Raw genomic sequence first — 13,622 nt, 5'->3', positions numbered from 1 at the left:
ATAATATTACCTTTTTGTTAATTTACTTTGAATAATCTGCATTCAAATTAATGATAGTTTATTTATTTATTTATTTTATTTTAATTCCATTTATATCCCGCCCTTCTCCGAAGACTCAGGGCGGCTTACAAGCTTAGCAGTAGCCTTCATTCTATGTATATGCCTGCTTATTAGGGCTTTCATACACCCCCCAAGCGGCATTATTACAAAGTCAGCTTAATTGCCCCCAACAATCTGGGTCCTCATTTTACCTACCTTGGAAGGATGGAAGGCTGAGTCAACTTTGAGCCTGGTGGGATGCGAACCTGCACTAATTGCAGGCAGCTGGTGTTACTTAAGGAGGCATTAGCCCACTGCTAATGCCTCCTTTTTATACAAAGAAAAAATTTTTTCAGCTACTTTCAATAAAGGACTTTTTCTAGTCTTTCCTGCAAACAGTATTCCACGTACTGTATATAAATAGCAGCATATGACAGTGTACAAACAAACAAATAAAATCTAGCTATAGAAGACTTCCCATCTAATCGTACAAGAAAAAATTTAAATGCTACTCCAATATTTATGAAAAAGGCACATGCCTAAAAGTTGTGGTGTAATTTTTAATAAATATTTCTATATATTAGGATTTGTTAATGTTATTGCTTATTTGGTTATGGAGGGGGTTGTTTGATTTGCTGTGCAGACTTCTAAATTACCTAGAAGAGAGGCAATTCAGAAATATTAAGGAATAATAAATATAATAAATAAATAACCCTTACACAGTCTTTAAAAGCACATACTAAGGGTAATTCCAAATGGAAACATCAACAAATCTGATGTTTCAAGTTCATTTTATTCCAAGTGAAAGATTAGTCATTACATTTGTTTAGTTCACTTAACTTAAATCAATTCATTCTGTATAATCAAATATATTGAAGAAAGAATTTATTAGAATTAGAAAGAAAGCTTTATTAAACTAAGGCTTACTTTTATTGGCAGATAGGCTGCTATGGTAATACTGGCACTGAGGTGAATATGGTCATGGGTATAACTAACAACAAGTGAGGAATACCCTTGGGTTTCAGCTTTAATTCTGATCCCACTGCAGTATTCAGGAGTTGGCTTAAGTCTCCCTGTTAAAAAAAAACACAACTGAGCATAACAATAAATAACTTTTAAATGTTTAGTTTTAAAACTTGCCCACGCTAATAAACATACGATTACAAGTCAATGTATTAATAAAACGAATAAAATGCAAAAACACCAATTACAGAGAATAAAGTTGAACCTCTGTCAAAAAGGATACTAAGTTCAGTTAGTCTGGTTACGTCAGGAGTCTTCAAACGTGGCCCTTTTATCATTTTTGTTTTGCATCTTAGACAAATTTTATCCACCCCACAGATTCATGCTTAATTATGAGATAAATGCATATAATGTATAAACTCCAATATTAAACATTTAAATGCAAGCACTATTAATAAAAAAGGATTAATATATCAGGAAGTGAATTTGTCCATTTATTTAAAAATTAAAATTTATTTTAAGTTACCTTGAAATGGACTGAACACACTGTGGTTTTCAATGTTGACAGCTAAATCAAATTGGGAACAATCACTCAGAGTGACCACCTCATTGGTTTCCTTGTTCATTACACCAATAATCTTCAGAGGCAGATCCAGTGTCTCGCCCACATATGCTTCAACTGGACAAGGTGTGAACTTCATATCACTGGGTTCTATCACATAGACCTTGGAAACAAAAATAAAGTAACATGCAAGATCCAGGCAGAGATGAAAACCTTGAACTGGAATTTAGAAACAAACAAACAAAAATCCAATCTAATTTCATTTTAATTGCTTAAACATTAATGGCACATGCTCATAGATTGATTTACTGATTTGGAAGCAGTGTATTTCACACTGTCAATCATACATCATATTGTGTCTGATGTCTAAAAGTTCAGAGAAGAGCAACTAAGATGATCAAAGGCCTGGAGACTAAAACATATGAAGAATGGCTTCAGGACTTGAGTTTGGTTAGTCTAAAGAAAAGAAGAAACATGGGAGACATGATAGTACTATTCCAGTGTTTCAGGGGCTGCCACAAAGAAGAGAGCATCAGACTATTGACCAAAGCAACAGAGAGCAGGACAAGAAACAATGGTTGGAAACTGACCAAAGAGAGCAACCTGGAATTAAGGAGAAACTTCCTGACAGTGAGGACAATTAACCAGTGGAACAACTTGCCTTTAGAAATCATGGGCACTCCATTACTGGAGATTTTTAAGAAGAGGCTAGACAGTCACTTGTCTGAGATGGTATAGGTTCTCCTGCTTGAGCAGGGGGCTGGACTAGAAGACCTCAAGGTTCCTTCCAGCTCTATTCTACTCTGTCTATATGGTGCCCATCTACATTATTTTTCCTGCCTTCAAACCAAACACTTCAGAAATGCCTGGCTTGTAAAATAATTATACAGCAAGACTGCTTATGAGTGGCAACTTACAATAGATTGTAAAGTGCAACCAATAGTGTATTTTCTGTGGCACCTGTGTGAAACTGTTATCTCAAATACAGGGGTAAATTGACACTTGGTTTGCATTGATTTCTTTATTATTGATAAAGAAAACATCACAGATGGATGGTAACATTTCATAACAACTACAGGATCAAAGATTTTCATTTGGCATGTCTAATTTTCAAAGCCATCTGCTTACTGCTTCAGGTTAAATTGTAGGCCATATGGTATGGTGTTAAAATTGTAATCCTTGTGGAACTTATACACTACTTGCATAATCTGATAATCAAGGTCAGCGGGCAGATGCTTTGTTCAAGCAGAAAATGCAATTTAAAATCTTAAACTGAAGGTGTTAGTTTAATTTAATATTTGTTCCTTACAAATTCAAGTGGGGTAAAGTGCACTCCTATTGCTATGTGCTCTGAATCATGAATCTGAAAGTAGACTTTTAGTTAAACACATCGTTTATGAATCTTCTGGAAAGAAGTCTCATTTGCTGAAAGTTTTGGAAGCACCACTCATTTATTTGAAATTTAGAAGGGGGAGATTGAATATAATATTTCAGTACTCATAAGGGTCATGTGCAGTTGTCGGGGGCATGTGCAGAAAGCATGGCTTTATTGATCAGTTACTACATACACATGCAACTTCTGAATCTGAGGCAGAGGTTTGTAAGGTACATTATTTGAGAATTGTGTAAATAATTTTATGAGTTGTCCAAATAAGATTTCAGGTAACTCCATTTACATACTTGGGGTTGGATTTTAATTCTTGGCTGTGGTATTTCACATCCTACACTCAGTTTTTCTTTTAATTCTATCCTTGTTCTCAACAGTATGACATTTTGTATGAAGTCTGTTGTGAAATACTTGTATTTACATGTAGTTTTAAAATACTAAGATTAGACTGATGCTGTTTACTCTAAATAAATAGTACATCTAGGAAATTAAACTGTCAAAGAAGATTCATCAGTTAGGAAGTTCCCTACTTCTTGGTACTACAGGAAGTACCATAAGTCTTCTCTGGAGCTCAGAAGATGCCTTCTTACAAAATTACCTTCATTTCTCCATGGTGTAGAGGATTCTGAATATCTCTGGCGCGAATGACACTGACACCAATTTCATTCCCAGTTGTCATTGTTCCCTTAATTGTAATTGAAGCAACATTTTGCTGAGATGAGGTCCAAGTAAAATTTCCACTCCCACCATAAGCCTAGGTTCATGAAAAAAAACCAAATTAAAACATTAGCTTTATTAATCATTTTAAAACTATACTTCTGTTAGTTATTGAACTCAAATTAAAGAGAATACTTTGGAGTTAGAATGCAGTATTTCAGGCTAACTGCCTGCTAACAGGAGTTCAATCCTAATAGGCTCAAGCCTTCCATCCTTCCAAGGTTGGTAGAGTGAGGACCCAGATAGTTGGGGGCAATATACTGACTCTGTAAACCCCCTCGAGAATGCTGTAAAATACTATGAAGCGATATACTAGTCTAAATACTATTGCTATTGCTACACAAATGTTAATTCCTTTCTGAGCATGAGTCAGAACAACACATATCACTGCAGTATAATTCTATTTTTGTTTTTATCAGAGGTTGTATTTGTTGATACATCTCTAAAACATCTCAGTACCTAATGTCTCCAAATATATTGGATAATCTGAGAGATTTCAGTAATTAACAATATCTGTAGTCAACATATTGCTTCCCTGGGCCAAAACGTAAACGATTCAGGTAATAGGATTGTCAAAATTTTTAGAAGCTGATTAATTTCCTTATACTGAAAGCTGGAGGCAGCCAACTGAATTATGTTGCATCACTGCAACTAACGTGTCTACTGCTGAAAGCATTTCCTAATGACAGAAATTATTTGGAAGTATAAATTCCAAAGAGGGAGGCAGCACAGAGAAAAAGAACATTGATTTCTTCCTGACATACTATCTTTATTTTATCCCTAAGGGAAGACTAGCTACATATATACAGTACATGGCTACTAAAATTAATCAGAAGTCAGTCACTGATAACAATAAAGAGTAACTGCATTTATTATGATTCCCACAGAGACTTGAATAGTTCTGCGTGATAGTATCCTCTGTATTTCCAAAGGTCCTGTATCATAGTTTTCAAAGGCTATCAATAAAAGAAAAGTGTTAGAAAATTTACTTCTTTTCATTTTTTGTAGGCTAAAAAAGAAAATGCAATTTCTTCCACGTTATAGCCTATGAATACGGAAAGATGCATTTGCTTGCAAATTAAGCAGCAGGATAGCTCTTTCTGCTGTAGCTATCAGAGATCTTTACCATCTGTTTCAATTCTGTAGTTGCATAAAAAAAATCTAATCTGAAAAGCATCTAGTTACTAGCAGAATCAGCCTAGGTATCACATTGCCAATATGAATATAGCAGCAATCATAATAATGGCTAATAATAAAATATCTCTATATCTTATGCTAGCATGACTTTCCCTCAAACTTATTTCCTATGACTCCCTTCTAATGCTTCACCTATGCAGAAGCCTATGTGTGTGGAAGGGCTGCACATGAAGGCTCATTTGTCATGGAATTATTCTTAGCAACATTAAGTTACATAAAACAAAGCACAGTAAAAACTCAAGTGGAATTTCTTTTTTAAAAATAAACTTGGCCCTTTCTTTTCCTAACTAATATAACATGCTACATCTAAAACAATAATGATGACCCAAAATTTTATTGTTTTCAAGAAAATGGCACTAATCATATCTTTCTACAGGTAATTTCTTCATCATAATGACTGACCCTGTTTCTAGCCTTTGTAGCTGAAACAGAAATAAAATATTATCTTTAAAGTTGTTTTAGAATAAATTGTGGTCCACCGACTCAAGCACTGTTTCCATAAGCAAGGTTTCTCATACATACCATAGATACTAAGATGCTTAATAGACATTACTTAGAGATTTGTCTAATTCTAAGCATCTCTATGTGTTATGTATATGTACACTTTTGAGAGCAGGCAACAGAATTTCATTTTCAATGTGTGCCAGTGTGCCCAACAATAAAAATAGGACAATAAAGGGTCAGTCAGTCTGTCTGTCTGTCTATCTACCTACCTACCTTGCCAGTCGCAGTATAGTAAGTCACAAGGCTAATAATAAAGATTTACTGTGGAATTCTTTGTGGTCTTTGAGCTTGGTTGTTTGCTTGCAGACATTTCATTAACTGACCAGGTAACATTATCAGTGCTAATGAGTGTGGAATTTGCTCTAGTTCTGCTTGAGTGTCTAAAATCAATCCCTGTTTATTTGGATGTTGGCTATTGAAGAGAAGTGTTCTGGTATTTTTGTTACCTCCTTAGGTTTTTTTAATGCATCTTTTCAATAGTATGTAAATATAGTATATCTCTATGTGACTATTGATGGCAGATTTGTCAAGCTTCCAGAAACTTCCTAGCATTTTTGGATTTAATTAGGACATTCACAGTTTCCCAGATGAATGGATGAGTTTATCATGGTTTCCAGTATGATTAGGTCTGTCCAAGTGTTATGAGATTAAAGTGTTTTCATCATGTCTTCTAATTGCTTGTTGGTATTCATGGATATGCTGTTAGTCTTCCGCCTGCCTTTCCTCCATAGTGGCTCCTAAATGGCTTACATCTAAGTTGTAGATGACTTCTGAATTTTTTCTCTTGGGGCTGCTGGCTCTTTGAGCTTACTCAGAATGTTTTGGAGGGCTTTAATTGGTTTGTGAACTCTGGTGATACAACAGTGGTTGTAGCAGGTTGGTTAGTTGTTTCTGAGCTGTTTCTGATGTATGGCTTGTTCTCTTTTTTATAGCTTGAGTTGGTTGTGTTTTAGTGGTTTGAGCAGTTGGCATTTTTTAATAATGTTGTACTGATATCCACTGTTGGAACATATTGTATAGGCAATCTGTTTTTTCCCCTGTTGTTCTAGATTGCTGCAGTGTATGTGTGTTTATCTATTTATATTACAACAATAGGCGTACAGTAAACAATACCCTACTGTGCTACCTCATGATGGTGGAGGGTTGTTCCTGGGAGGGATGATTGAAGAATGCTGTGAGTTATGTGCAAAGTATATATTTTCATCATATTTCACTCAGATTTGAAAATAGCTAAACCAAGCTGGTACCTATATTAGGAAGCCGTGATAGAGGAAAATGCCAGAGGCAGTTGATCACTTTAGTGAGAGTGGCCGAGGCATCAATTCATACTGTGTGGAAAAAGAGACTGATAAACCACTGCTGTCTTTTTATCAAGAAAACCACATGGTTGGAAAATATTACATGTCTGATAATATTACACTGGATGATAGTCTTCTCAGGTCAGATGGCACTCAACATGCTACTGAGAAGAATCTGAGGATATTTTGGAATATTAATACTGTTTATGCTGGGCTGGATTAAAACCTATGGAGTATCTAGCCGATGTTGCCATACAAGAAAAGAAAATCTGAAGCTGCAACGGAAGAATTAAGGTGGGAATATGGAAGTAAGAAGTATGAGCACTGTGAAGTTCTACAGTGAAAAATGAAATGAACTCTCTTATTTCCGTTAAGGTCATCTTCTGTACTCTCTTAATCAACCCAGATTACTCACTTAAGGTACAAAGGACACATTATGTGGAAGATGGCTGTAATGTTGGAGAAGATTGGAAGAAAGAAAAGAGAATTACCAGTAACAAAATGGTTGGCTCATTTACAATGGATTCACTGCTGGAGGACCTAGATGGCTAACTTAGGTACAGATTATTATGGAGAACATCCATGTGATCACTAAAGGTTGACCCTGACTTGATGTCATATTATCAAACAAACAAACAAAAAAATAAAGATCTGAAACAGCATAAGCTGTCTGAAAATCATAAACCATAAATAACCTTCTATCCAAATTGCAGAAAAGCATATCTTAGTTCTTCCTCCTAAGGGAATTGTCCTATTCATTCTTCCTATCTTTCCTGTGTCCATTTCTATATTACTATGTATATTTTTAAGGTGAAATCAACCAACATCACACAAACCAGCATCCCACCAGGCTCAAGGTTGACTCAGCCTTCCATCCTTCCGAGGTAGGTAAAATGAGGACCCAGACTGTTGGGGGCAATTAAGCTGACTTTGTAATAATGCCGCTTGGGGTGTGTGTGAAAGCCCTAATAAGCAGGCATATACATAGAATGAAGGCTACTGCTAAGCTTGTAAGCCGCCCTGAGTCTTTGGAGAAGGGCGGGATATAAATGGAATTTAAAAGAAAAAGATTCCAGGTATATGTTTATTTTTTTCCTAATTATTACCAATATAAAAATCATCTTTTTTATAGTAGCCACAACTAATAACGACTACAAGCCATGGTCAATTAGAAAAACTTGTTGATGTGAAAATAGCTATATTCCTATTAATAAACTTTATATGTACTCTGAAGTACAAATATTCAACTGATCTTCACTGAGGCTTTCAAGAATGCAATGCAATGCAATCTTGTGGAATTTACTCAGAAATAAATGAGGCATTAATTACTGGGCTTATTCTCAGCTATAAATTATCCAGAACTGCATAATCTTATTCAAGATTATTTTTTACATCTTTAATTAGATAGACTAACTAGAAAAGAATCACCAGCTATTGTATCAACTAGCTTAGTACTTTTTAAAAAACATGTTTCACATAGATTTTGAAGAAAAGAACTTCAGTCATAATCAAAGGATGAATCTTTAGAAAAAAATTCAAAGACTTTTACAACTTTAATTGAAAGTTATAAAAAAAGTTTTAAAAAATCCTTGTATAACAGAACGTTCTTGAAAAAAAGCACTTGTATGAAATAAACTTATTCTTGAAACTGAAGAAACATGAAAAGTACAGAAGAAAAATATATAAATAAAGCACAATATTATACCAATAGCAGGGGAAAAAAAATAGAACTGCCAGGTTCTATGGTGATTCTTCTTCCGTTGGGAGTGAATACAGTTGAAGATTCAGAGAACTAACAAGTACTTAAGCAAGTGCTTGTTTTTTTATTGTCATTTGTTTTCATTTTTTATCATTTTTATATTTGAAATTTCTTTCTATCAAAATTTCTCATTTACAACCATACTCAAGTTTAAAAAGATTTCTAAATTGTAAAATGAAGCTTTTAAGGACACAGGTGGGAAACTACAAACAAGTAATAACAAAACCGCATTTTCCAGTAGAAACATGATTACAGCCACCAAAGTTAATAACATATACTCAGGGCTTTTTTTCTCATAGAACGCTCAGAACGGTGTTCCGGCACCTTTTTTTTTTGAAAAAAAAAGAAGAAGCAGCTATTGGCTTTCCTAAGCCTATTGCAGGGCTAGACAATCTTGGCTCTTTTTTATGACTCATGGACTTCAACTCCCAGAAATCCTGAGCCAGCCATGCTGAGAGGAAAGGGAGAGGTTTCCAAGCTGAGCCATACTGGCTCAGGAATTCTGGGAGTTGAAGTCCTTGAGTCATAAAAGAGCCAAGGTTGCCTACCCCTGCACTACAGAAGGACATTAAAATTATTTACAGGGTTACTTCTTTAGGAACTAAACTTTTAGAATCTAAAGCAGCTAATTCAAAAAAGCCAACAGGAAAGAACCTCAGATTTTTCATCTGCTTCTGTCTTTTGGAAGGTAAAATTAGTTAACAAAATAATCTATTTCCTACGTTAACATCTCTGCAATGATGATTTCATAAAGGTAACAGGAAAGAAATGAAAAACATTTTTCTCAATGTAATATGTCTAATTTAGTTGATGCTAGAAAAAAGTATCTTTTGTACTATTTTATACTATTGAAAACTATTTTGAATCTAACCATTTATTACAACTAAACCACTTTAAATTAAACAATTCTTAAGAATGAAATATTCTTAATTTGGAGTTTACTTTTACTGTTTGGACTGTTGTGTGTTTTGAAAAATAGGTTATTTAGAATCTAGTTATGTTGCACTTCAGTCTTTAAATAATTAACCTAGTATATACATAACAATATATGATGTTTTCAATGGTGAACTTAACATCAATAACAACATTTATTAAAAAGGTTAAAATAATTTCTGGTGGTATTATGGTGGTACATTAAAATTTTGTTTAGTCACAATCTTTCACTTTTCACATTCTGGACAAGCAGTGATCATGTATTCTAGCAAAAGATGTTACATATGTGCATAAGTGTAGTCAGTAGCATATGCCTTTTTAAAAATATCAAACATGCAAAGAAACAAAAATAAGTCCAAAATATCTGTATTACATCCAGAAATTCCAACTTTGCAACCAATATTTCTCATCCATAACTATGGCACCTGCATACATGCAAATGCTTCTCTGGGATCAGTAACACAGCAGGGATTGCTTTTTCCTTCCAGTAACATATACCTAAAACCAGTTTATTGCATTTGGCAATTGTACTAAAAAAAAAATCTCATTGTCAACCAATGTTGTTGTTAGCTGCGAAGTCGTGTCCGACCCATCACGACCCTATGGACAACGTTCCTCCAGGCCTTCCTGTCCTCTACCATCTTCTGGAGGCCATTTAAGCTCACGCCTACTGCTTCAGTGACTCCATCCAGCCACCTCATTCTCTGTCGTCCCCTTCTTCTATTGCCCTCAATCTTTCCCAGCATTAGGCTCTTCTCCAGTGAGTCCTTCCTTCTCATTAGGTGGCCAAAGTATTTGAATTTTAGCTTCAGGATCTGGCCTTCTAAAGAGCAGTCAGGGTTGATCTCCTCTAGGACTGACCGGTTTGATCGCCTTGCAGTCCAAGGGACTCGCAGGAGTCTTCTCCAGCACCATAGTTCAAAGGCCTCAATTCTTTGGTGCTCAGCCTTTTTTATGGTCCAGCTTTCACTGCCATACATTGCAACTGGGAAGACCATAGCCTTGACTATACGCACTTTTGTTGACAGGGTGATATGTCTCTGCTTTTTAGTGTGCTGTCTAGATTTGCCATGGCTTTCCTCCCGAGGAGCAAGCGTCTTAATTTCGTGGCTACAGTCCCCATCTGTGGTGATCTTGGAGCCCAGGAAAATAAAATCTGTCACTACCTCCATTTCTTCCCCATCTATTTGCCAGGAATTGAGAGGGCCGGATGCCATGATCTTGGTTTTCTTAATGTTAAGTTTCAACCCAACTTTTGCACTCTCCTTCTTCACCCGCAACAAGAGGCTCTTTAGTTCTTCTTCACTTTCTGCCATTAGAGTGATATCATCTGCATATCTTAGGTTGTTGATATTTCTTCCAGCAATCTTAATTCCAACTTTTGATTCATCTAGCCCTGCCTTTCTCATGATGTGCTCTGCATATAAGTTAAATAGGCAGGGTGACAATATACAGCCTTGCCGGACTCCTTTCCCAATTTTCAACCAATCAGTGGTTTCATGTCCAGTTCTCACTGTTGCTTCCTGGCCCACATATAGGTTTCTCAAGAGACAAATAAGATTTTCTGGTACGCCCATCTCTTTAAGAACTTGCCACAGTTTGTTATGATCCACACAATCGAAGGCTTTAGCATAGTCAATGAAGCAGAAGTAGATGCTTTTCTGGAACTCTCTAGCTTTCTCCATGATCCAGCGTATGTTGGCAATTTGATCTCTAGTTCCTCTGCCTCTTCAAAATCCTGCCTGTACTTCTGGTAGTTCTCGATTCACATACTGCTGGAGTCTACCTTGTGGGATTTTAAGCATAACTTTACTAGCGTGAGAAATGAGTGCAATGGTGTGATAGTTTGAACATTCTTTGGCACTGCCTTTCTTTGGAATTGGAATGTAAACTGATCTTTTCCAATCCTGTGGCCACTGTTGAGTTTTCCAAATTTGCTGGCAAATTAAGTGTAGCACTTTTACTGCATCGTCTTTTAAGATTTTGAATAGCTCAGCTGGAATACTGTCACCTCCACTAGCTTTGTTGTTGCTCAACTTTTCTAAGGCTCACTTCACTTCACATTCTAGGATGTCTGGCTCGAGGTCAGTGACCACCTCATTGTGATTATCAGGGATGTTAAGCTCATTCTTGTATAGTTCTTCTGTGTAATTTTGCCACCTCTTCTTAATCTCTTCTGCCTCTGTTAGGTCCCTGCCATTTTGGTCCTTTATCATGCCCATTTTTGCATTAAACGTTCCCTTCATCTCTCCAATTTTCTTGAAAAGATCTCTGGTCCTCCCTATTCTATTGTTTTCTTCTATTTCTTTGCACTGTTCATTTAAGAAGGCATTCTTATCTCTTCTAGCTATTCTTTGGAATTCTGCATTCAATTGGGAGTATCTTTCTTTTTCTCCCTTTCGCTTCCCTCCTTTCCTCAGCTATTTGCAAAGCTTTCTCAGACAGCCATTTTGCTGTCTTGCATTTCTTTTTCTTTGGGATGGTTTTGGTTGCTACCTGTTGTACAATGTTGAGAACCTCTGTCCATAGTTCTTCAGGCACTCTGTCTATCAGATCTAATTCCTTAAATCTATTTGCCACCTCTACTGTATATTCAACAGGGATATGATTTAATTCGTACCTGACTGGCCTAGTGCTTTTCCCTACTTTCTTCAGTTTAAGCCTAAACTTTGCAATGAGAAGCTCATGGTCTGAGCCACAGTCAGCTCCTGGTCTTGTTTTTACTGACTGTATAGAGCTTCTCCATCTTTGGCTGCAGAGCATATAGTCAATCTGATTTCTGTGTTGACCGTCTGGTGATGTCCATGTGTAGAGCCGTCTCTTGGGTTGTTGGAAAAGAGTGTTTGCTATGACCATCATATTCTCTTGACAAAATTCTATCAGCCTGTGCCCTGCTTCATTTTGTACTCCAAGTCCAAACTTGCCTGTTATTCCGGTTATCTTTTGGCTTCCTACTTTAGCATTCCAATCCCCCATGATGATAAGGACATCATTTTTTGGTGTTAGTTCTATAAGGTGCTGTAGGGCTTCATAGAACTGGTCAATTTCATCCTTTTCAGCACTGGTGGTTGAGGCATAGACTTGGACTACTGTGATATTGAATGGTTTGCCTTGGATCTGAACTGAGATCATTCTGTCATTTTGAGGATTGTATCCCAGTATTGCTTTTCCTACACTTTTATTGACTATGAAGGCTACTCCATTTCTTCTGAGGGATTCTTGCCCACAGTAGTATACCTGATGGTCATCTGAATTAAATTCACCCATTCCTGTCCATTTTAGTTTGCTGATTCCTAAGATGTCGATGTTCAGTCTTGTCAACTCTTGTCAACCAATATAATTCATTTAATTTGAAATCAAGTGAAAAATTGATTTAAATTATTATATTAAAACAAATTAATGGCAATTCTTTTATAAGAAGTTGCCTCAAACAAAATGAGTTTGACATGCCTGCTTTAGATAGTTGAATGCTCCAAAATAAATTCTAGACCAGGCCTGTACATGCAGCCTACCAAGTACCCTTGGACAGAGCACAGACTTTTTTTTAAAAAAAAAGTAATAAAACCACCACCACTGCCCTAAAAGTCATGTTGCCTAGTGTCTCCATGGCTTACCATTACCACGAGCTCCAACACTGTAGATGCTCCTCTAGTCACCAAATCATTGATTAGCCCACCAGCATTCCCTTGCAGACCACAAAGATTTTTAATGTATCAGTGTGAGCCTTTCCCTTCTACTAGTTGCACAGACCTCTTCTAGATTTTCCTCTTGCCTTTCCGAGTTAACTCCTTGGTCTGTCACTGAGCAAGAATTGTAGGGAAGCATATTATCATTTGATGTGTATTTAACATATGTTCTACCTTTATTTACCAATTATATAATATTTGTATGCAATCCACATGGCGAGGTTTGGGGCAACTTACAATAGAATTTTTTTTAAAAATCATAAGATTAAAACATAAAAGCAGGGCTTTTTTCTCACTGAACGCTCTGAATGGAGTTCTGGTACCTTTTTTTTGCACACACAAAAAAAGCTTTTGCATAAGCTATGCTACTCCCTCCCTCCCACAAGCTATGCTACTCAAAAGCTGATAGGAATTGCTGCTGAGCGTGCCAAAAGACCTGGCCGGCAAACATTGCACCGGCAATTTGTCTGCAGCGAAGGTGAGTTGGCAGAAAGTTTGCATCTCTCTCTGCTGCCCAACTCCACCATCTCAGCTAGGTAAGTGAAGACAAGGAGTGGGAGGTGGTTTTCTGCGGAGT

General features: G+C 36.4%; 1 protein-coding gene across 1 annotated transcript in view; it reads right to left on the bottom strand.

Moving 5' to 3' along the window:
* The window catches only part of NUP210 (nucleoporin 210), a 92,245-nt gene that overhangs the window by 40,595 nt on the left and 38,028 nt on the right, over positions 1 to 13,622 (bottom strand). Inside the window, exons 12-14 of the mRNA XM_083351701.1 lie at positions 3,550 to 3,705; positions 1,529 to 1,727; positions 967 to 1,112 (exon numbers count right to left, since the gene is read on the bottom strand). Of these exons, the coding sequence (XP_083207827.1) occupies positions 967 to 1,112; positions 1,529 to 1,727; positions 3,550 to 3,705 (501 nt within the window). The remainder of the gene's footprint in view (positions 1 to 966; positions 1,113 to 1,528; positions 1,728 to 3,549; positions 3,706 to 13,622) is intronic.

Source organism: Vipera ursinii, assembly GCF_947247035.1.
Source record: "Vipera ursinii genome assembly, chromosome: 2".
Lineage (NCBI taxonomy): Eukaryota > Metazoa > Chordata > Lepidosauria > Squamata > Viperidae > Vipera > Vipera ursinii.
The sequence above is the reverse complement of the archived record's forward strand: the minus strand, read 5'-3'. Positions and strand labels throughout refer to the sequence as shown.